Raw genomic sequence first — 25,160 nt, 5'->3', positions numbered from 1 at the left:
CTAATCTTTAAGATGGGTTATATTAGACTTTTAAATTAAAGTGGTAAATAGAGGAATAAGAAATCAGCCCTGCCTACAGTACAGCACGGATCCTTTCCCATTAATCCTCTCTGCTTCCAGCCATCAGAAATTCTGGCTTGTGTCGGTTTTCTCACCCCTTAGGGTTCCCGGGGGAGGCAGCCTGGTTTTGTCCTGGTTTTGTCAGTCCCTGCTGCAGGCAAGGCCTGTTCTCTCCTCCTCCAATCCATCTCCATGGCCCTGCTGGAGGCACTTTGCTTCCTGTGCTTCACTGCCCATCAGATTTTACAAATGATTGCTTGATTGCTCCTGGGAAAGGTGCTCTGTTGGTTTTCTCCTTCCTTTCTGGGCTCCTCAGCCTGATGTGTGCAGCAAGGAGGAGAGGCAAGGCCCCTGTCCTTCCTTTGTACTGCTCAGCTACACTTGCCTGATAAAGCTGGCATTTCCCAGAGAGTGAACTCTGAACAAACCAAAAAGAATAGTTTTGCATTTCAGTGAAGGTAAAACATCATCTCTGTCCTAGTTCAAGTTCATAGCTTAATTTATGTGTTTTTGCAAGGAGTAGGGAAGGAATGAAGTGACTCAGTGTGTTCTGGCTGTGAACTGCAATGATTCCAAATAGCAGACACATCAACAATCAGCACCTTGTTTTCAGCTTTTCAAAATCAATGGGCAACTTGCTTGATCCAGAGAAGTGGGCCTTTTTTAGGCCAGCTTTGAGAGGGCACTATAGCTAAAGTGCAGGTAGGATACTGCACATGTGGCAGAATTGTTCAATAAATGATGGTCACTAATGTGATGGAGGAAAATAGTTACAATAAAACATTACAATGGACAAGGTTAGAGCTTAGGAAATATCAGAAGTAAGCATGAGCTTTGCACAGGATGTTACTCAGTTATATGAAAAATTTACATTTTATCTAGCCCTGGACAAATTTCTCTACTTTTCTTTAGTGCTTTTCCTTAGAAAATGCTGTGAACTTCTGTTTCTCTCTTGGGAAAGACTCATTAGAGAAATACGTACAGTTTGGGGATTAATAATAGGTTTTTTCTCTATTTTCTACATTGAGACCATGCTAACAAGATTGTGTTACCATGGAGATTTGTTTTATCGTTTTAGTGCTTTGGTATTAGTATGATTGTAAAGGAAAATCTTAGTGAAATACACATCAGGGAAAAACAGAAGTATCTTGCATGATATTTTTAAGAAAAGAAAACCCAGAGCTGACATTATGGGCTTTTGCAGTGCCTTCATGTATGAAATGTGCCATTCTAAAATTATTGCATTTGGCAGACTAACAAGAATTCAATCTACATGGCAGCAATTAACACAAGTACAAGGCAAAAGGGTGCTTGAAACCAAAGACTTGCCCAATTGTAGTGTATTGTGATAAAAAATTAAACACCAGAAAGACAATATGTTTGAAGGGCACAGACTGATTTCTGGTTTTGATGACTCACCAAATATAACAAAATATAACTGACAATTTCTTTTTTTCATGCTGGACTTTTTTCCCCTTTTTTTTTTTTATGCTGGATTTGTATTCTGTATAGTTGTATTGATTTATTAATGATACAGTAATTCATACATTATTTTGGTACTTTTTTCCTTTTGTTCTTCCTGGCTGGTAATTGTGAATTATGTTTAAAGATCACAAGGTCTTGCTTTTCATTGCTTGATAAATTTTGTAGTTGCCACCTTCATTTGTCCCTCTCTGCACCTGCAATTCAAATTAAAAGAAAATGCAAGGAAGTAGATGGTTTGTATGGAAAGGGAATGACTTTTTCACACACACTTTTACAGGAATGAACTGTATGGCTGGCTGCTCACCTGTTCTCAGAGTGTAATGGTGGTGGTCATTAAGACCAAAGTTATACATTTCATTTTAAATATGTTTTTTCTTCATTTCTTTAATTTTGAGCTGTTTGGGAGAGAGGGAGTGGGATGGGAGGCCGAATTTGGTGTACAAACTGGAAATCACAGCAGCATAAAAGAAAAAGGTGTTCAGCATTTGCAGCTCTGAGTTTTTATTCAGAGGAAGACACGGTGTAACAACATCCCAGGCTGGGTGATGTGCAGTGGTGGGCACTGAGCACTGGGTTAGGGTCGTTTGACATGAAATGGCTTTTTCTAGCTTGGTTTAGTCACAGTCTTGGAAGAAATTGAGTGACTTAGGTTTGAAGTTCACCTTTTCTCTGAGCTAACTTGCTGGATACAGTGCTTTTGCTAATGAACTTGACTTCTCAAGTAGTATTTTCTTTACTTTAGAATCAGGAGAGAGTTCTGAAGGAAAAGCATTGCCTGTTTCCATATTTTCTCCAGTAATGGCAGGCAACCAGTCAAATCCACACTGTACGAAAATCAGGTATCAGCTACCTTCAGTGCCAGCAGCATTCATTGCTGTTTTATCCTTGTGCCTGCACAGGATTGCTGATGTTTGACATTTATGGTAGGAGATCTGTACTAAAAACAACCTGTTGTGTTGCTTCTCAAGCGTGGTGCCTTTCAGCAACAGGAGTTTCATAGTACTGTATGATGACAGGTGGGGGCTGAAGAACATGTACCTCTTTGAGTGAGCATGATCATGATTTAATTGTTGCATGTGAATCAGCCAAGTTCAGAGTGTGATGGTTATGAACTGCTGCCATCTCTTAGCAGCATAAAATAACATCTTTTAAAATAAGCAGTACTAGAGGTATGAACTACATGCTGTACTTGTAAGTAGACAAATATTTGGGGGGATTTCTGTAATGGTTCTTGATCTTTGCAGGAGGGCACAAATGCACTGAGGGACAGGAGCTGGTGTTCCTGTGCTGACCGTGGTGAAAATGTCAGTGTCCCTGAGGAATGTCACAGTCCCCTGTGGCTGCAGCTTGAAATGAGGGTGGAGAAAGTGGCATGTGGTTCTGGAGGGAGTCACACAGACAACAGTGCTGTCCTAAGCTTCACTGTAGCTTGAAGTGCAGGGTGAAGTTTCATAGCCTTATTAAGCTGGTCTTAACATAGAACTGCTACCAAAAGAGCTGATGCACAGGTCATTTTGTTGAACTGGCCTAATCTACTGGGTAGCTGCTACTGAAAAGGGACAGGCTTGGTTACCTGTTTTGTTTTTTTCCTTGTGTAGGCTGTCTGGTTGTCTTTTCTCTCTTAGCTTTAGCTGTTTAGACCTTTCAATTAGTTGTTTTCATGTGCAAGAAAGATGAAAAACCAAACAAACCTATCTATTTCACCACTGCTGGGAGCTGGAGCTGTTGACATGCACATCTGATTAACATCTGATTAGTGTTGATATTGTCGTTTGAGTGGCTGTGCTTAACCAGGACTGAAGGGAGGGTATCACTGGAAGACTCCCTTTTATGTGTGCGATTGATACCTTGTGTGATTTACCTCAGGAAATAGGTGCTGGTTCTGTAGTCCTTAAAGCTCCAACTGTGCTGCTGAATTGTATCCACTCCAGGGGTGGTGCCCGGTCCTGAGGCGCAGTGCTGTGTGTGAGGTGGCAGAATGTGGCCCAACTGGTGTTGGGCCAGTGTCCTACAGAGCAGGCTGGCCACCTTCATGTTGAGGGGTTCTGGTTTGGCTCTCTGTGGGCTCTAAGTCTCAGTTAATCTCATGTGAACCAAATGTCTGAGCAGGAGGCAGCTGTGTTGTGTAAGAGGGTTTTTATGAAACAGGGGGTTGTGTCATGCAGAGGAGCTGTGGGAGTGTGTGGGGATGGGTGTGCTCTCCTGGAGTACTCTGGTAGGACCAGCTTGGTGCAGTCCTGTTGCTGTGCCTTCTGGGGAGTGTTCCCCGGAGCTTTATTTTGAAAGAGAAGTCGGATTGCTCTTTGAGGAATATGGGAACAAGCTAACATCTCTAGAGAGTAGATGAGTGGAACAATCAAAATACAGGGACAAACTACCTCAAATTACAGACATACCTGTGGAGAGCTTTTGCTCATGTTAACTTCAGTTTGGTTTATATAGCTATTTTCCTGAATTGCAGACTGTAATACTTTTTAACTTAATATAATGTATTGTGGTTGCTTTCTTTCCCTTTGTTGCAGCATCCCACTTACTTTCAGTCTTTGCAGAGAACTGTGTACTGTGCATCTGTTACTTTTACGTGACCCTGTAGTCTTAAAATTAAAGAAATTCAAAATTATTTTATGTTTAAGTATTTTAATTATATTTTTATAATTTTTGCATATTTCAGGTACATGCAGAGTTTCCTTGAGCTTTTAGAATATGAAAATAAAAGTCCTGAAGATCCTCATGTTCTGGATGAGTAAGTAATTTATTTTTTCTAACAGTCCATTTTAAAATAATTGTCTCAAACACCAAGTGGTTTTGTACTACAGGAAAAGTTACCGTATTTGTAAGGTAGAATATATATGGCAAAAGCCAAAATTGTAATCTGAAGTGGAATGTAGGTATCTAAGTGCTTTTGGACAATATATTTTGTATTTATGCAGACTAGTAGTTTAAGAAATGGCATGAGATGCTTCCTCCAAGGCTGTATTGAAAAGACAACATGGATGTGAGACTATACTTGCATATCAGATATCTAAGACTAAAATGTCATTTTAGTATATATTGAGCGTAGTCCTCTGTTGTGTATAAAGTATGTTAACACATTAATAGTTCGATAGTTCTTTTTTGGTTTGAAAGCATTCTATGTGTCAGTCATTGTTTTTATCTAAAAGCTTTTTTAATGGACTTAAATTAGTGGTGTTCACCTACCTTACTGAATAACATGACTTGAGAAGAAAGGAAAACTTAGCCAATTTTCTTTATCAGCAAAATCATATTGAAATTGCCATTAGAATGTTTACTTGAAATGTGTATGCATAAAACAGAAAAGAGCCCCACATGTAAGAACAGCAAGTGGAACATACACAGCAGAGACTTAAAAATAAAACAAGGAAAACACACACACCCCCCCCTAACATTAGGGTCTGTTGTTACTCTACCTATAGCAGTCAACTTTGTTTCAGGATGTCACTTCTTGCAGGTTTTTTGTTCCATTAATTAGCTTTTCTTAGGGTAGTTTGTCTTTTGGATTTCTTTTTGAGCTCTGAAATCCTGCATGATCAAGCAGCACTTTATAGAGAGTTTCATAAAACATCTTGCTCTGTTTGTGCACCATGTGGCCTGTGCTGTGCAAAAACAGTGTTTTGCCTTCAGCAAACTTCAGATACATTAACTGTGATGTTACATTAGGTTAAATAAGGGCTTTGGGAGATGCTGTATTTCAAATGTTGTACTCTCTTGGTTGTAGGCACGTTATCTGATATCTTGACACTTTAACTTTTGTGTTTCAACCAATACATGTAGGAGAAGCTTAAGTGCAGGAATATGAAGTTACCTGCATGGCAGAGCTGTAGAAGGAGCCATAAGGATTACAGACTGAATGAATTGTAGTGCTGTTGAGCAAGGGGAAAGTAACCATTTTCTCAGAATGCTGGAATGCTGACTGCAGTTCTGGGTACTACCTTTTAAGAAATTAAAACACTCATGGACAGTACTGATGTGAAAGGAACAAGATTTAGAGACTTGGATAGTTCCACCTCTGAATAATGCTGAAGGCATTTGTTTGGACTGGCAAAAAAAGATACTGGAGGCACTGGAAGTCTGTGTCTGACAGAAAAATAAGGTCACTATAATAAAGGATAATTGATTGCTCTAGCTGAAGAAGGGGAGAATTAAAAAATGTCTGGTTTATATTAAAGTTGAGAATGTGCAGGGCAAAAAGTAAAGATTGTAATATTAATGAGAACAGACTGAAGTCTGTAGAGCATCCCATTTTAAAAGCTTTTATAAATACATTAGATAGCTTTTAAAGGCACACTAGGTGTGCTTATTCTGTAGAGGATAAATCAATTTTTCAACCAACTCTAGCTGTTACATTTTGTGATTCTGTATTTACTGTTTGCTGATGACACAGGAATTTCTGTGACTAGTTTATCAGCAGGCTTTCCTTTATGGGATTAAGTTACCAAAATTTAGGTGTCTGTTGTCCTTCGAGACGGCATGAGCTGCCCTAAACACCTGAGTGAGCTTGGCAAATGTAACACAGGTCCTCTTAAGCCTGTCATGTCCTGGATGTGTGGGTTGAGGCAAGGTGGTTATGTAGCTTCTGAAACCATCGTTGGTGTTCTGTATTTAGGTAACTGAATTTCAGCTTTTTATGAACTTCAGAGGTTCAAGGTAGATCACAGTATAATAAACATGTGTTTGTAAAGGCTAATGAGTAGTTCTCTTGGAGAGCTATTTTTAGAGTCTCATAATTAACACATGAATTATCTGATTCTGCCATATGGATATGACATTCTTGATATTGTTTCATGGCAACTGCAAATATTGTTTATGATGCTCTATATGAGTATGGTAGAACAAATATTTCATAATGAAGCAAATATCAATATTGTTCAGGATAACTGTTTGTTAAAAGCTTTGAAATCTTGCAATTATTGTATTCTGTGTAATTAAGTACATATAATAAGGATGCATTAAGGAATTTATTGCTACCTATTAAGGTGAAATTCAGCTAGGATCTTAGATAGCAGGAGTTGTCTTCTATACTGCATCTGGCCTGTGAAAAAATTAAAAATGCAGATTTTTTAAAGAAATTAAATTAATGCTCTGATTAAGGAGCAGATTTGTTCTTTTTGGCAATATTGGATAGGCTCTCTAACATTATAAAGTCAGATTTACTTTTCTCTCTGGGATATCATCTATTCCTAACTTACTGAAGGCTATGCCATTTAATTGCATATTGAGCTGTAATTAGAATTTTTATAATATTCTTTGCAAACTATGTCTTTCAAAAACATTCTTAAGTATGTCCATATTTATCTTATAGTAACCCACTGATAAATCTAACAAATTCCTCAACTCCTGTGTCAGTATTCGGTGTTGCTGCTACCTAGCCCTGTCCTGTTTTATGTCTTATGGTCAGAAAGTATCAGGAATGCTGATTAATGAAATTAGCAGTTAAATGAACTGCTTTCAGTGGGGAACCCCCCCATTTCTGAGTTCATTTAAGCTTGCGTGAAAGTTTTCTTTTCTGTTGACACATATCATTACATATGGAATTTGAGCCATTATCTGGGACTTTCGGTGTCTTTAGGGATGCATAAATAGGAATAATTCTTTTCTTCAACCAGATGGATTTGCTTAAAGAAAAACCTGGAAGATTATAAGGTATGTCTGGTCCTTTGGACCAAGGCCTTTTTTGTGCAGGCAGTATCTGTGGGGTATTTCTGAGTACCTTGCCAGGAGCAGCCTCTAACAAGGGGTTGGAGCAGCCTCATCTCTTGGCTCCTTTCCACTCTCCTGTTCCTGTGTGGAACATGCTGTAGAACAGCACATTTTACATGTTAATGTTGCAGCATGTATGGCTTGTAGTACAGCAGACCCAGCCTTGCATCCTTTGGTCGTCAAATGCCCATCCTTGTCCGAGGCCTGCGGAATATCAGGTGATTCAGGCATTTCATGATGGCCCCATCTCTTCTTCCTTTAGCCTATTTAGAGTCACAAGGTGTGAGTCTTGCCTGGGTAGAAGTGCCTTTGTTCCAGTACCATCCAGCAGCTTCTGTTTGGACCTGAACACGGTATCCACCTCAGACACTCAAAAAACATGAAGAATCACAGAGCAGTTGATTTTTGGAAATTAAAGAGTGCCTTGTTGGACTTTCTCTCAGCTGAGGTGGACTTCAGTTTCTGTTCTGGCTAATCAGGGTAACAGTAGCAGAGGAGAGAAGGGGAGCTAAACTGATCATTCAAGGAGCTTGGATATCTACAGGTGTGATCTGTCAATGTTGGCAGTAGTTCTTCAATTACTGTTTTCTAAAATGGTGTGATGCTTTTATCAGCTGAACAGAAAACTGTCCCCTGACTATTTGCAGCTTTATCGCTGCTTGTCTGAGGACCCTGCTCTGGTGTTCTCAGAGTTTGGGGTCTCTTTCTGAGGAAAAACATTTTCTATATTAGTGTTACAGTGTTATAGATGTCATCCATGTACTGGCACAGCTGTGTATGAAGCCACACAGTGAAATGAATTGGTAAGTTGATGTAGTGGAAGAAGAGCCGACGTTCAGCTGTGTGGTTAAAACGTTACAGTGTGTGGCCAACAAAGGCAGCAGTGCCCCTGCAATGGAGAGGGCGAGTGGTTATAGCAGTAGGTGCAGAGACTAAACTAAAGCTGATGTTTTTCAGAGTGGCCCAATTTTTGTCTGCTCCTAGTGTATGAATTGGAGGGCAGATGGATGTTCATGACTGTTACCTTTTTATGAACATTGGGCAAAATCCTTTGAGGAGATTTTTTTTTTCCCATGGCATTGTTCTAATGAAGCGTTTTAGAAGCGTTTCAGTTTCTCTGTTGCCTTCTCTTGGTTAGCAGGCCTTATGAAGCCTCACTGCAGCATTGCCACATTACTGTCACTGTCAGTACTATGGGCATTTGCCAAATGGCAGGTTACTTATACCTTTTCGATAACATAATTATCTTTTTTGAGCTAGAGAGGTCAGATGGAAGTTTTTCGGCAGTTCTGCCAAACAGTGTGATAACAGGAGCCCTAAGATAAGGTGTCCACGCTTGGTGAAGGGTGCAAGCAGGCAGAAGTGTTGGAAATTTCCCAAGATGTCACTATCCAGTAAACACACAGAGGTTGAAGCTGTGTTTCCAAAATTGAAGGGTTTGTAAAACATGCTGTTCACGTGTGCTCTCAAGGGACACTTAGTGCAGCCTCTACACCCCCGAGTTTCTTTGCTGATTTCTCTCTTTGTGGCCTCTCAAGGGAGGGTGTGTGGGGGAGTGTCCTGGAGCCGGGAGCCACTGGGGCCATCAGCTGCCAGCATGTCTGAGATAACAGGCATGAGGAACTTGGTAAACAAGGAACCTTCCTTTCTGCAGCATTGCAGTTAAAGTAGTGGTTCTGTTGGCAGTTTGAGCTCAGTAAACACTGGAGTATATCTGATTAAGAAGGTACCGTTTTGTTACTTTTACGTAATGTCAACTGCTGCTTTAATTAGTTTGAACTTTGGATTAGATACACTTTCTAGTAGAGAAATCTTTCAGAGTGTGAACTTTTACCTCTCTTTCTGGTGATACTCAGCTGCCAGCTAGCACTGATTCAAAAAAGAGCAGCCAGTCAGAAAACCTCCAAACCATTGCATTTGTTGCATTTAAAAACACTTCTGTGTTTTTCATGTTTCAGGTAATGCTAACCATAAAAGAGACTAAAAAAATTCCTTTTGTCTTTATGTGACTTTTTTATGCTTGTTTTCTTGCATGGTAATGATAGATCAAACCAGAATAATATATACAGGTTATTAGGAAGTTAATGAATCTCACAACACAAGTTATTTCTTGTGTTTGTAAAATTTTTTAGCCTTCATTTATTTAACACCTGTGGTGATGCCTTAAGTATGCTTCTGTTAATACAGAAACCACTGAAGCTCACTTAACTAAAGTAGCTTCTTATTAATAATTTCTCATTTGTCAAACCAACTGCATTATTTATTCTTCGTGGTTTTGAAAACAGAATTGTGGACAGAACAAGTAATTGGTAAACACCATTTTCAGAGCTGTTCTGGAGTATTCCCAGTTAATCCCATAAGCACTTGAAAAATTCTTTGATATGGTTTCCCACAGTTTGAGTACAGTAAAAGCTTTGTGGCTTTGAGGGGTGTAACAGGTAGAGGGACTGTAAGGAATGAGTGTTAAGATTAAGGAGATGTGTTCTGATCTCTGCTCTGCTACTTCGAAATGTGCCTATATTCTTCTTGTGTTTGCTCCTTTAAAAGCATCTGCTTGATGGAAACATGGGAGTGGACTCAGTTACCTTGGAAGATGGAACAGGAGGCTTGTCATAGTGCAAGAATGAGGCATTCCTTTATTATGTATTTAGTTATAAGCTGACAAGCTTCAACTATGATTTTCCTGGTCTGCAGCAGATAACCTAAGCCCTTTGCCCTTTGGCATGCTCTGTGCATTTAAGCACTTTGGTAGTGGGATATCAGTGAACAATTTGCCCTCTTGGCATTAGATAGATACTGTGGATAGTGGAGATATTTAAAAACAAATAGCAGAGCCAACAACAGTTAGGAGAGAGTGCTGCCAGCTCTGGTTCAGATGTGACTGTAAATGTTGCTTCCAGTCCTGCTCTTCACTGGGGTCTTGTTGCTCAGAAACAGAGAAGCAGCGCAAGTACAGCCAGGCACCAGTCTCTAACATCACCTCTCAGAGGTAACAGATCACACAGAGTCAAGACTCAATAAGCATTAAAGGTCTATAAACCTTTTTAAGCCTTAAATGTTCTAAGCTGCCCAGTCAGCAAGACTGGTGAGTAAGAGAACAGTCATTATGTACCGTTGATAGTATTTAGAATGGGGAATTAGGCAGTTAGAACTTCCCCTTTTCCATGCAGCAGAGCAGTGTTGAAAGACTGCTGAACTGTTTGTTAACACACAGGCAAAAACTGGTTGGTAGCTAGAGTTAAGAAAAAACTAGTAAAAAGGAATTCTACATTCCTTTGCAGCTGGCAGTGTAGAGTGGGAGAAATTATTTTGAAAGTGTATCACTTGTTAGTAATGGTATAAAAAAAAAATCTCTTGCCTAAATGATGCTGAAAAGGAAGAAAACATCTGATTTAAATGTGTTGACCAATGGCATTTGTTCTTTCCTTTGCTCATTTGCAGGGGGATTGGACCTAGATGACTTTTCAGTGATTTCTGTGATTCTTTCATTAGCTGATGTAAATTCTGCTTTTGCTAAAAATAATTAATACATTTCTTTTCAGTATCCATTATAAATCTACAAAGAATGTTCTGTTTGGTTTTTTTTTTTTTTTTTTTTTTTTTTTTTTTTTTTTTTTTTTTTGTTTTTTGTTTTTGTTTTTGTTTTTTTGGAAAAGGATTTGTAGATTTGCAGATACAGATATAGCTGAACAAGTCTTTCAGCTCTGCTTTCTTTGGAAAGCTGCATTTCACCATTTGTACTTTCTAAAGCAACATTACATAAACATTGTGGTGTTAACATTAATTTAATATTGGAGAATGTAGCAGAGTTGAGTAGTACTAATTTTCCATGTTTCCGCTTTAGAAAGCTATTAATAATTGATATTTCAAGTATGTATGGGTTTGCATGTGGGGGGAAAAAGGATGAGCACATTGTTGAAGATCACAGGTGTTGAGCTGCCTTGGCAGGAAAAGCAGAAATCCTCCAAGCTGTTTTCAAAGGAAGCTTGTTAAAAGCAATGAAAGTGTTATCCTAAAAGTTGCCGAGCCCCGGAGGAGAGCTCTGTTGTATTCGGTCTGCCATCCAGCGGCGTCAGAGGAAACTGAACACGAGTCACACAATCCCCTGTCTGAGATTCTGTCTAAGCCCAAGAGAGGCCAGGTGAAGGAAGTTCAGAGTTCACTGCATGGGTTGAGGTCCTGGGAAGAAAACACAAATTTTTCCAAGGAAATCATAAAGGTTTTTCATAGAGGTCAGGTTTTTCCTGAGTTTCCTTTCCAATCTCCCAGCTACTGTTAGAAGTTGCAGGGGATGACAGTAACAGTAGTGCATATGATTGCATGAAAGAGAATCTTTTGCTATCCATTAATGTTGAAGAGAGTTTGATTTAATTTCAAGGAATATTTAGGGGAGAAATAACTTAATTTGAGGCTGTAGGTGCTTTGCAGGTCTTGTGAGTGATAGGTTGATCCAATACTTCTCTTTAAATTGGTTTGTTTAGGTGCTATGTTTTTGTGTTTTCCCTCCAGTATTTTTTTATTGACTGGGAGGCATAGTAAACAGATAATATGGTTATGCTGTTGTTGAGTTTAATTTTATTTCTAACAATCTGTTTCTAATTTTGTTTCCTCCAGCTTTTTAGATGTTTTAATTAAAGTCAGGAACAGACACAATGACGTGGTTCCAACCATGGCTCAAGGGGTGATAGAATACAAGGAAAAATACGGCTTTGATCCATTTGTAAGCAGTAACATCCAGTATTTTCTAGATAGATTCTACACCAACCGCATCTCTTTCCGTATGCTTATTAACCAACACAGTAAGTAACTGCTTTCCTCTTCTTTGAAAACTCATTAGTTACTGCTCCTAAACCTGAAGATGAAGCTCTGTTTTGTATTTTTTTTTCCTACTCATTACTATTCTGTGCTAATTGTGGCAAAAGGTGTGCTGGGAACTGGATAATTTGGTACTTTGCAATGGTCAGAAATGAATCCAAAACACCAGTGTGCTTTCTTTTAGAATTGTCAGTCTTTGTAAGTGTGGCTGTCACTTTTTAGTCTCCTTGGCTGAGATGACTTCTGAAGTGATACATGGAGAATATTAGGTACTAGTAGAGTAGCTGTATCTTCCTGCTCACAAAGCTTTCAACATAGTTTGTAGACCTCATATTTATTTCATATGAAATGTGAAGATACTGTAAATTTTGAATAGGTTAGGTACTATACATATTGTTTTTTCCAGGAAGTTATCTAGACTTTCTTGCCTTCTAAAGAGGTTGAGTATTTCTAACTGAAATTTTAAATTCTGTCTCTTGTCTTTCCTTACTTCCTATTTCCTATTTGTGGATAAATGCTGGAATTAGTCATCCTTTGTCATTAGGTTCTGTTTAATTTGTTGTTACTAATAAACTCACTTTTTTATATTCGTATTACAGAGTGAAGGGAGTTACTTGCACAGCTCCTATTAACCAGTATGTGCAGCCATGCAGAAAGTGATCTGAGTAAAGTTAAGGACAGTCTTCTGATCTGTTTTAGTGTGTCTCGTGCCTTTTAGCTCTAGAGCTTCATTCTCTGCTCAGTATTCTTCTCTTCTGAGCTCTTAGAAATCGTTGTACGCTACAGATAATGCAGATGCTGGAGTTTTACTACAAGTTGTGTGTCTCCCCACTAACCTGTCATGTGACTAACAAATGCTTTGCTCTGTGTGTACAAATAACTTGAATGTGGCAAAGCATACAAAATGAGATAAATGTACAGTTTTTTCTTTACTTGCACCTGGGCAGAACCTAAACAGAAAACCAAATTAAAAGGCTTTCTTAGCCATAGAAGAGTTCTGGCAATAGAGTACAAACATTGTCCTAATAGAATTCTTGGACTGAGTGATAGCATAATTTGCACTAATTCTAAAATATTAAACTTGATTCATTGAACTGAACTAGCTTTTCCTATGGCTCCTCCTGTTTTATTGGTTGGAGCTTAAAACTGCTTGTAGATGCCTTAAGTTTAGTTAACCTTGTGTAATGTCTCTGTGTTAGCAGTGTTAGTGGTCTGTCTGTGGTGGCAAATATTAATCTTGAAGCACTGAAGAAAAAGATAATTGGAAAGCAGAATGCAAGCCCAAGTTTTTACATAGTTTGCATTTCTGTTCCTACATTCCTGGCAGGCTGTTTCCTACAGCACTGTTCTGCAGGACACAGTGCCCAGTGTGGGAGTTTGCTGTGCCCAGGGTAGAAAAGCTTTCAGGTCTAGACTTCTGCTCACCTCGTGCTGCACCCGCTTCATGTCAGAGCTCACTAACTTGCTAAAATGGCAGAAAATCACTCCTGAAATGAAGTACAAAAACTTTCAACTTCTTTGAGAGTCTTCTTTAAACTCTTGGTGAAAGGTCTGATGACTACCAGACCGTTTACAAAGAGGGACTGGGGATGATACTGCTGAGATCCAGAGAGAAAGTTGAGTGAGTGAGTGAGACCTCTGTGAAATTGCAGCTTAGGTGAGTGTAAAAGGCTTTTAATGATGCCTTACAGTTCCACAGTCCTTTTTACTGTAATGTTTTCATTGTTGTGCTTCTGTTCTGGCATAACAGTAATGAATAAAGTGTTTTACTTTTTAATTTTATCTAATTCTTGGCAATCTGCTTTGAAATGCAGGTTTTCATCTTAACCCTCCCACATCATGAATTCTGTTTTAACTAGTCTTTACTGTAAAAACTGAAAATAAAAAAAGGGAGCGAAGATGAGCAGTTAGACAAGTAGTCTTCTTAAATGAGGATTCTGGCAATTTGCTGGAGTACTTTTTTACAAAATGATGCAGTATCCAGTAGATCTCAGATACCATCAGATTCAAACTTCCTGGCCTGCCTCAAGGGTAATAAATAATTAACTACCATTTCTTTTTTATTCTAGCACTGCTGTTTGGTGGAGACATTAATCCTGCTCATCCCAAACATATTGGAAGTATTGATCCTAATTGTGATGTGGCAGAGGTGGTTAAAGGTAAGATGTAGTTAATATTTTTGTTACTGAAATCCCCCAATTTAAAACATTTAAAATATTAAGATATATTTTATTGAGATAGAAGAAACTGAAGGTGATTAAAATCCATTTCTTTTTTTCGTATTTTATTAAATGAAAGTTCTGCTCACAATAAAGCCCGGGGCTTGTTGAGACTTTCTAATATCTTCATTATTGAGAAGAGAGAAATTTTTGGTCTGTTAACAGAACTAAGAAAACGATTTGATTTTTAAGAGCCCTAATCTGTACTTTTAAATATCAGATGAAGTGTCTAAATGTTTTGTTAAACTTTAGATGCTTTCTTTCTGAAGTACTTAGAAGCAGGTTCTCATGTACTGCTTTTGTATCACAGAAAACTGAGATTAAGTGAAATTTCCATTTTTGTTTAATTTTGTTTAGCTAGGCCTTTCAGTAAAATGTCCTCAGGTGTACAGAAATACCAGTGAAACTCCATTTTCCTCTGTCATCTGATCATACCACAGCTTGTTGTGTCTCCTGCAGAAGACAGGGATGTTAAGGTTGTACTGACCTGGCAGAGTCACACTGCAAGTCCTGTTTGCCCTGTGTTGTTGATGTTTACGTGCTTTCAGACTGTCAGCCAGGAGGCATGAGGCAATCCTGACTGCTTCAAGAACTTCTCCATGGAAGGTTCACACTCTGGGTGTATCTATTTGCAAATGCAGGTCCTGCTATGGGAGAGAATTGCAGGCTCTGTCCTTTGCTGCTGTTTGTGCAGCTGCAATGGGGTGAAGAATGTCCCCTTCACTTTCTCTCAGCATTTGGTGAAGTGAGAGGGAAGCCTTTCTTATCTCAAAGTCTGACCTGGATGATAACTCACTTTGTAATGCTTTTTACAGCTCTCTTACAGCTTTTTTTCTAGCTCTTCTTGGCTCCTAGGGTCGCCTTTTTCAGCAGCTTTTTTTTTCTTTTAATTGACTTTACTCCACTTTGGCCTCAGCATTTTATGTGTTACAGCCATGTTGTTTATTTAGCTTTACCTTCTAATAGCAATATTTGAATCAGTTTTGATGATCACATTCACAGTTGCTGCCTTGGTCACGGGATTGCATAGTGTCAGAAGGTGCTAAGTCTGGTTTCAAGCAAGTAGCTAAAATAGATCATACACAACACTGACCAAACAAGGGCATAGCAAACAGTGTCCAGAGTTGCTTTTCAAAGAAATGAAATATCTTTGAAGGCAGGGGCTGCATAGTCCTGTCAGGGAGTCAAGGTGATTGAGGCCTTTTCCTTGTAAAATTGGTGGAGGGGTTAATTTATGTTCTGTATGCTGTGCTAGCTCCCAAATGTTTTGGTTCACAGGCAGCATTCTGAGCAGTTTATCAGTTAAAATGTTGATTTTGGTACTGTATGTGGCAGCTATAAGCCCTGTTTGCCCTTCAAACAATGAAGAAATTATTTAAACAGCCACTTCTTTCTTGCTTCAGGCAACTACACCAAGTGTTGTGTCTTTGCCTCCTGAGGTGGCTGTGTCTCACGGGCTGTCCTGCAGTAAGACTTCTGAGCTGACAGTGAATTCAGGTTTTTTTCCTGGAGCCAGGATTTTAGATTTACCAATAGATCCTTCAGTGTTACTGATACTTAATCTCAATCCATACCGTGAAGCATACTTTGAACTTCACAGTCTCTTCCAGAGTCTTAGGACTCTGCCAAAGAGTTGCCTTTTAGAGGAAGATGAAATGTTAGACTGTACTCAGACTGTTTGATCCAGATTTGCTAAGAAACCAGTAAGAAATCTTTCAAATACAGAATTACAGAATGGGTCAAGTTGGAAGAGAGCACAGCAAATCATGTGGTCTAGCCTCCTTCCCTGCTCAAGCAGGGCCATCTCAGAGCACAAAGCACAGGATATTGCCCAGATGGTTCTTGAACATCTCTAGTGGAGGAGATTCCACACCCTCTCTGGGCAATCTGTGCCAGTGTTCATTCACTGCACAGGAAAGAAATTCTTCCTCATGTTCAGCTGGAACTTCCTGTGCATCAGTTTCTGCCTCTGGTCCTATTGCTCAGCATCACAGAAAAGAGCCTCCAAAAGGATCCATCCTTTTGGCACCTCCTCCTCAGATATTCTTAGGCATTGATGAGGTCCCCTTTCAATTTTCTCTTCTGAGGGCTGAACAGGCTCAACTCCCTCAGTCTCTCTTTGTAAGAGAGATCTTCAGTCCCTTAATCATATTTGTTGTGCTCCACTGGACCCACTCCAGGATCTCCAGGTCTCTCTTGTCCTGAGGCAAGACACAGCACTCCAGACCAGCCTCCCTGGGGCTGAGTGGAGGGGCAGGATCCCCTCCCTGCCCTGCTGGCAGTGCTCTCCCTGATGCCCCCCAGGATCCCATTGCCCCCCTGGCCCCAGGGCACTGCTGGCCCATGGACAGCTCATTGTCCCCCAGCAGCCCCAGGCCCTTCCCTGCAGAGCTGCTCCAGCAGGTCAGTCCCAGCCTGTGCTGCTGCCTGGGGTTGTCCCTCCCCAGTGCAGGGCCCTGCATTTGCCTTTGCTGAATTCCAGACCATTCCTGTGCCCATCCCTCCAGCCTGGCAAGGCCCTTCTGAAGGGCTGCAGAGCTCTGGGGGTATCAGCCACTCCTGCCAGCTCTGTGCCATCAGTGAACTCCCTGAGGAGGCCTCTGCCCTTCCTCCAAGTCACTGATGGATGAGTTAAACAATACTGGGCCAGTATTGAACCTTGGGAGACACCACTAGTGACAAAGGGTAACTTAAATATTCTACCTGTGATTCAACAATACATAAAGCCTGATTTGGGCTATGGGGAGGTATTTTCAGGAGGAGTAATTTTTGGTTCAGTGCGAAGGAATGAAGAATCTTATCCAGCTTTTCCCCCAAAAAACCTTGAAAATTAAATATTGTAAACAGTACTGTGTTTGGAAAAGCTGAATTTATGGCTGCAATGTCATTCTTTTTTTTATTTGAGATGGAAAGAACAAGTATTAAATTGTGATCAGGAAATAAAAAGTAAGGAGATTTTATGGTCAGCCTAAGATTATATCCTTGTGGTTTTTAAGCCCCAAGCAAAGAAGAAAAATAGCTTTTCTCTGGTAATGTGCTTTTCTTTGTAGAGCTTTAGACAGAGTTTCCCCTTTCCTGACAACTGGGCTATGAGTGTACAGAGAAAAGGGGATTAGATTGGATACCAGCTTCAGGTTTGTAAACTAGAGCTCAGAGTGAGTGTTCTGTTTGTGGTCTTTCACAGGGAGGATGAACACTGCTGGGCATTGCTAGAAGATTTTGATAAATCAGTCTTTGTTCTGTTGTTTTGTAGATGCTTATGAAACAGCTAAGATGTTATGTGAACAGTACTATACAGTGGCACCTGATCTGGAAGTTGAAGAATTCAATGGTAATTACGAAATTAACTGATGTATGTAAGAAAATGCATTTCTGGTATCTGTGATTCCTAGTTTTGTTAATTAATAGTAAGTTATAATTTGAACTGTGCAATTACTTTTGTTCTAACGTGTCTATATGGGCACTTGAATTATAGTTTACCATGATGTGTACTTCTTTATGCTGAATGCAGAATTCTATCTGCTAAATTCACTATCCCTTTAAAGAAAATAAACCAAGACTCCTCATAACTGAGAAGGAAACCTTCTACCTGTCTTCTAATCTTCTAACAGAACTGAAGCTTGTTTCATTCCAAAATATGCTTATAAACCCATGAATTCCACTGGCACTCTCAACACAGTGGTGAGCCCTTCTGTATAAGATGGCAAAACTAGAATTTTTATTAGGTAGTCTGTGCTTTAAATGCTATCATAAACTTCTCACGTGAAAATCTGTTTCAAGTTGATTGCAGAGATGAAAATTGGATGACACAAAACTGATGAGACAGGCCTTGTCAGCATATTGACTGCTTTTTGTTCATTTTTTTATTGACAAAAGAGAGCTTATTTTTTTTTAGTTTAAAATAAAAAATTCTTGAGTGATCCTTTCCCAGATTTTGGACAGCAGCCAAACGTAAGACTAAGATGGTTCCAAACTTCAGCAGAAGAATTGCAAAAGTCTCAGAAATAGGCAACACTCAGTGGGAGAGTGATACATGGAATATGTGCTGCTCAAAGTACTACTGAGTAGTGTAGAAATATTTCTGTCCACAAGGTGATACTGTCAGCAGTGATGCATTGCCACTCAGCTCTCCCAAAACCAAAGGACCCAACCTTCCCCTTTCATCTACAGATGAAATTACTCAGTGTTGCAGCAGAGGAATCAATCAATGCAAAATTCATCTGAAGGCATAAGTGAAAAGATCCAAGAGTAGAGAAACCAAGTTGCTGGACCTAAAAAAAAAAAAAGTGAAAGAGAATTACGTGTTTCCTTTAAATCAGCTTATTATCAATATGAAGAAAGCAACTCTGCAAATTACCTTGCAACAACAACAAAAACTCATTTTCTATCTCTGTGCCTCAAACAAGTGTGAGTCAGTTTGCCTTGGTATCAGTGAAGCATAAAGAATGAGAGATTTTTAATTTCTGGCAAAAATAACAGAATAAAGTATCAAGCTGCCTTGCAGAGCACTGTTTTGTCCTCTCCTTTTCCTAGCAGTTTTCACTACCATGTCACTTAAAATGATGACTGGGATTATTACCAGCCCTCAGTGCCAAAAGGAATGAAGTTGACTCCAGTCATGTTCTTTGGGCATATTTATATCTTCCTGGAATTTATGAAGCAGACAGTTCAAGACTTCCCTTCAGTCTGAACTGCTGCTCAGTCTGACTTTCTGTGACTGCATAATTTAATGCCAGTAGATAGTTGAATGTTCAGGGATGACTTCATCTTCAGCCCCCAAAACTGTCCTGGAATGTATTAAATGCAGCTGTATTATTTCCTGCCCAATCAATCAATGAGCACTCTGGCATTCAGAGCTGTGCCAAGCCCTCTGCTGAAACACTCACAGTGGGACAGCAAAGGACCATCAGTTCACTGATGATTTGGAATATGGAAGCTGTGATATTGTGTGAAGTCTGTTTGAAAATTTTTATAAATACTTACATTTTGTATGTTTTAATGAAGGGAAAATATGTAGTTGTTTTTAGAATATTTAAGCAGTGGATTTTTCTGAGTTTAAGAATATTTTTGTTCAGCAAATATGCTTAAATAGTATGTGAGCATATGAATTAAGTAGGAAAGTTTTCTTGGTTAACATACACTGTTGTATGAAGCCAATTACTGCTTAGTGTAGTTTCCTATCTAAACAAAGTCTGCTGACTGGGTGGATTTGAAGATCATACTTACATTGTGTTCTTTCAGGTGATAGCAGTGACTAAAATTTATGTTTTTACTTCATGGAACTAATTTTGCACTGGGAAAATGAGAGCATGCTTACATACTTGTCTGTGCCTACATGTTCATGTTATTCTGGTAAAGGGCAATGCTACAAAATACTGTTTTGAAGAAAAATTATTTGACCTTTTTATTTCTCTCTTTTTTTTTTTTTTTTTTTTTAGCTAAAGCTCCAAACAAGCCTATTCAAGTAGTCTATGTACCTTCTCATTTGTTTCATATGCTATTTGAATTGTTCAAGGTAGGTTGCACTTGTTAATATTTGTGAGGGTTTTGTGACCCTGTTACTCTTGAAACTGAGATTTCTTTCTGTTACAGCTCTTAAATGTTATTTCACTTCTCATTTCTTAAGCTTATTCTTAAGTTTCAGAGTTTTGCTCATTTAAAAGCCAGACTTAAACCTCTCTCTTAGGACCTTATGTACATAAAAACTGCCTGGTTTCCACTTCTCCAGTTGTGCTTTTGTAGCTTTTTTGATTAACTTAGAACACTCACAACAGTCTGGTTTTGCAGTGATGGAATATTCGTAACCTTGCAGTTTTTATGAGCTTGCTTCTTTATTGTGTATTTGAGGACTGGTTAGGATCAGTGCCTTTATTGTGAAAACAGGCCCTGTATCTTTGAATAGTGTAGATGACATGCTTTGCTTTGGTTTTGTGTTTTCTGAGTAATTGGAACAAGAGTGAAAATGGAACATGTGAGAGCTGTTATATGGTTTGAAAGAACAGAGTAGGTCTCTAAGGGGTGCAGCTGAACACCAGAAATTGAGGGGAAAACTTGTATTTGGCCAGAGACAAACTTTTTCAAAGTACTGGTTTTTGAGGTTTGATTTCTGACATTTGTCAACTATGTTCATTTAAGTCTTCTCCCATTTTTGGCATTTGTAACATTATTTTGGGGGCAGAACAGATATATGGTACATGTGAGTATCTTTTTGGTACAAGTCATGAAACAGGCTGAAGCCAGTAAGTTGTAGCTGTGAAGAGCTGAGAGGGACTGGCAGTGGAAACTCTGTTAACGTTAAGTCAGATTGACAGATGGTAACTTCAACATTATGTGACCCCGGCTGAGAAAGTCAAAACTAGCTTTCTGTGGTGAGCATCACTGCTGGTGTGGTGCATGATGGAGGGGGAAGGATGTTCTCATCATCAATTTACTTGATTTCACACAGGGAAAAAAAAAAAAAAAAGTCTTGCTTTCTTTTCTCTGACTATATCAAATAAATAAAAGTTATGTATAGCAAGTTGTAATGTAAAAATTTAACTGGGCAATTCATTGACCAGATGGCACTTGAATTTGTGTTAAATACAGCCCTTTCTATCTTGTACAGAACTGTAGGACAGAGTAGATGAAAAAATGAATTCAAGTTCTAACTTGCCACAAAAAGCTTAAATGTTAAAGTTAGAATCAAAGAGACTGTATTTTCTTTTATCTCCAGAATTCAATGAGAGCTACAGTGGAATTGCATGAAGGTAAGAAAGAAGCCTATCCATCGATCAAAACCTTAGTCACTTTGGGGAAAGAAGATCTATCTATTAAGGTAAATGCCTAAAAAACAATACAGAGCTTGCAAACCTGCTGGGTTTAGAGTAGTATGACTTGTAAATTGAAAAAGCAGATAAATTATTGTATCACTTGTTCAATATTCATTAGAACAGAATATTTTCAGTTGGGAAGGACCTACAAGGAGCATCTTGTCCAACTGCCTGACCAGTAGTCAAAGCATGTTTGTTAAGGGCAGTGTCCAAGTGTATCTTGGCCACTGACAGACTTGGGCCATTGACCATCTCTCCAGGAAACCTGTGCTGTTCTTTCACTGCCCTTCCCATACAGAAATGCTTCCTGATGTCCACTCTAAACCTCCCCTGATTGCAGCTTTGAGCTGTTCCCACATGTCCCATCACAGGATCCAAGGAGATGAGATCAGCACCTCCCTCCCCAGTTCCCCTCCTCAGGAAGCTGTAGACCATGGCAAGGTCACTCTCAGCCTTCTTTTCACCAAACCAGACAGCCCCAAAATCCCTAGTAAAGTAATTTAGATAATGCTTCTTAATGTTTTGTGGGTTTTTGTCTGAGCCTCATGTTTAAAACTTCAATTTTCATTCCTTAGATAAGTGACCAAGGTGGAGGTGTACCTCTAAGAAAAATAGACAGATTGTTTAACTACATGTACTCAACAGCACCCAGGCCCAGTCTGGAGCCCTCGAGGGCTGTGCCTTTGGTAAGCAATTGCAATATGTATTTAAATGTCCCTTTGCACCACTATGATTTTACATTTCCCTGCACTGCAATCTGCTGGATCAGGTTTTCCATTGAGGAAATGATTTATCATTAGCAAGTCTATCCAGGTGGAACAGGAGAAGATGAATTCTTTCATCATAATTTAGTCTACAGAATAGAAAATTACTTTGCTTTGTCTTGACATTACATTCTTGGAAACAAGCATAAAAAACCTGCATAAGCACAGTGTTTTCACAGGTTAATGGGCAGGATCTTTAGTGCTATATTACTAAGCAGATGAATGACCTAATGAGCTCCTCTTTGGTGTATAAATTACTGTTAATCTAAGTTTCCTATCATAAATAGATTAAAAAGGTGGGCCACACTGCTCACAGCACTTGAGAAACACCTTCTGGCAGTGCACAAACTTATACTGAAGGTTGAAGATCATTTTTCTGTAAGTTATGGACTGTAAAAACACATCAAAAAACATTCCCAAACCTGCCTGTGGTATGAACATATTTAGTATATTCCTATATAATTGGAAATACCTTATGTGATACTCCTTTCTGAGACGCATCAGGGTCATAATTCAAATAAAAAATAATTCTTGATAGTTTCTTTTAATCAGGGAAATTATTTCAGTGTTGAATATGTTGATTCTTTTAGCAAGCATGATTTTAGAAAAATACTTTAATATTTATTTAATAGTATTTTAATACTATTTCTATGTTGTTTTAGTAAGTTGCATATTGGCTCATTGTGATAAAAATGGTATAGCTACTGTTCCACTTCACTGGCTTTCAGTAAGTGAATTAATACAGATACTGTATTTTGCCTCTTCTCATCTCTGTTGCTTCTGATGCAATCTTTTATCTCTAAGCCTGTTGAGAAATTGATTCTCTAAGAAATTTCCTTTCCCTGCTTAGGAGCATTCTCATCTAGCATGTTCCTAAGTGATTGGGTTTTTTCCTCCCCTACTGATACTTCTGTGCTTCAAGTGCCTTCAGATGGATAATGGAATGTGGGGCAGGGTATGGAATCACAGGATCATTAAGAAGTGACTTCCCTAGATGGAGTCCAACTTCTGACCAAACACCACCCTGTGAATTAAACCACAGCACTAAGTGCCATGTCCAGTTGTTTCCTGAATCCTTCCAGGGATGGTGACTGACTCCAGTGCTTCTCTGGCCAGCCAGTTTCAATTCTTGACAATCCTTTCAGTGAAGAAATTCTTCCTGATGTCCAGCCTGAACCTCCCTGGCACAGCTTGGAGCTGTTACCTCTTGTCCGTGTGACTATTTTGGATATAAATATTTAACAGTGAACTGAGGGTAAAATCAGTTCAGAGTGACTCAGAGATAATAAATTTCTTCCTGGCTAATGAGCAGAAGGTCTTTATGGTGCTGCCTCAGTCCACTGTGGGTATCACTGTGGCATGGCAGTGCACTGCACCCCTTTGCACTGTGGGAGATGTGAAACCCAGTCCTGTGTCTGCTGTGACTTGGTACTGATCTTTCACAGCTCTTACCTCTACAGCAAATCTCAGTCTTGTGTCTCAAATTTCTGCTTTTTCATAGAAAATCTTCTCCAGTGTGGTGAGTGAGAGAGAACAGGCTGTAATTCAAATATAAGCTTTTTTTTCTTTGTCACAAATGGTAGAATCTCTCTTGATGCATAATCTGCCTTTGTTCTGTCTCACTTTTGATCAGCAATTTACCGTATCAGTCTACAAGGATTTCCTGAAACTTGTTCTCAGGATAAACTTATACCTTGATTACCAGTTGTATTCACTATTAAACTGTCTCTTCCTTTGTAGCTCTGATTGTAAAATGTGTTCATCTTAGGACTGACACTATTCTTTTTTCTTTTTTCGGTGCATCTTTAGCAATGCATTGCTTTGTTTACTTCCTCATCTTCAAAACTGCTTGCTTTGATTCTGTGGCATTTATCCTTGGTATTCTTCTTCCGTATCCCATTTTCAGGCTTTATTTTCCCTTCCCAGTCTATTCCACTGCAGTCAAACCTACAAAGGATCCCTCTCTCTTGTGAGTCTGGCAGCTTTTGCCCTGTGAGTCTGACCAATGCCTGCACAAGACTGAATGTTGAGAAAAGCTGTTCAGCTCTGTTATTTATGTGTGTGCGCAGAAAGAAAAAAGTCACAAACTGTGAGTCTGTGCCATATCTTGCCACTAACAGGAACAAGGTCTTGACAGTGAAGTTTGACAAGTTATGTGTTATCGCCCAGATCCAGTTATAAAAGCAACTATTCAATGTTTTGTATGTCAGTCTAGAAGTAAAAATTCTTTAGGAGAAAGTCATTTATGTGGAACCTTTCTTTATTGTTTAGTGCCAAAGACAAAACCACTAAAGAATTACAGTGCTGCAGAAAGTTGGTAGTGTGTCATCCTTGACTTAGGTAATATTCTAAGCTAAACTGGGGTGCAGTGTAAATAGACATATTTTTCTGTTCTAACATTTCTTCCCCTTGTGATATCATCCCCTGTCTGATTTATGAAACATTCATGGAATTGGGCAGTGGAAGAGAGTTACCCTTCTGTTGATTGGGGAAAATTTTTGCTCCCTGTCATTGCAAATGTTTAAATACTTCTGAGAAACCTTGTTACCATGGCAGCATTCAGATTCTAGCAGGTCTTGGGTTCATCTGCACTGCACATAGAGTACACATTAAAACACATGGTCATGGTTAATGATAGTAGGTTTTCTTAGGAAATTTAATGATTTTCTCTCTAACAGCATTTGTTTATAGCAGGAGAAATGTGGCTTAAATTAGTTTTAATTTAAATCTGTCTATGCTAGTCACAGAAATGTAACAACTTCCTATTTGTTTAATGCATACCATAACATTTAATGATAAATCTGCTCTAAGGAGCTTTCCTTTCTCAGAGCAGTTGTGCTATCATGGACTATTCTGTCCTCTAGGTCAAGCACAGATCTATGTAGTAAACACCTCTTGTTGATTGTCTTTTGCAAAATAGACCCTTGCAAGGCCAGAGTTTAACAAGGTACTCACCTGAGGTCTCTTGTCCCTGTATTTCTTGTAAGTTATCTGGTTTGGAGAGCACCCTAAAGACAGAGAATGTTTGAAAGAAGGCTGTATGAGATAGTGATGTGGGCTAGCACAGAGCATAAAAGGAGACAAACAGAAGCTGGATTTTAAGGAGGGGTAGTTCTGGACTGAGGAAAATATAAAGTGTTTTCAGTATTGTTTGATACTGCCTTCTTGAGCTGGTCCTTGGGGTATGGACTGTCCACAAGTTGCCTTTTGGTTGCTGTGCTTTATAATTCCTGTAATGTATTTATTGTCCAGTCTCCAGAAAAGAAAGTCAGCTTTTGACTTTTTTTAGT

At 39.1% G+C, this 25,160-nt stretch overlaps 1 protein-coding gene across 1 annotated transcript in view; it reads left to right on the top strand.

Moving 5' to 3' along the window:
- The window catches only part of PDK3 (pyruvate dehydrogenase kinase 3), a 60,570-nt gene that overhangs the window by 31,171 nt on the left and 4,239 nt on the right, over positions 1–25,160 (top strand). Inside the window, exons 3-9 of the mRNA XM_083884905.1 lie at positions 4,217–4,288; positions 11,878–12,062; positions 14,148–14,237; positions 17,551–17,628; positions 19,736–19,812; positions 21,010–21,111; positions 21,682–21,792. Coding sequence (XP_083741031.1) covers positions 4,217–4,288; positions 11,878–12,062; positions 14,148–14,237; positions 17,551–17,628; positions 19,736–19,812; positions 21,010–21,111; positions 21,682–21,792 — 715 coding nt within the window. The remainder of the gene's footprint in view (positions 1–4,216; positions 4,289–11,877; positions 12,063–14,147; positions 14,238–17,550; positions 17,629–19,735; positions 19,813–21,009; positions 21,112–21,681; positions 21,793–25,160) is intronic.

The sequence above is a fragment of the Zosterops lateralis genome (genome assembly GCF_965231275.1).
Source record: "Zosterops lateralis genome assembly, chromosome: 2".
Taxonomy (NCBI): Eukaryota; Metazoa; Chordata; class Aves; order Passeriformes; family Zosteropidae; genus Zosterops; species Zosterops lateralis.
Note: the sequence above shows the minus strand (reverse complement) of the source record. Positions and strands in the feature narration are given on the sequence as shown.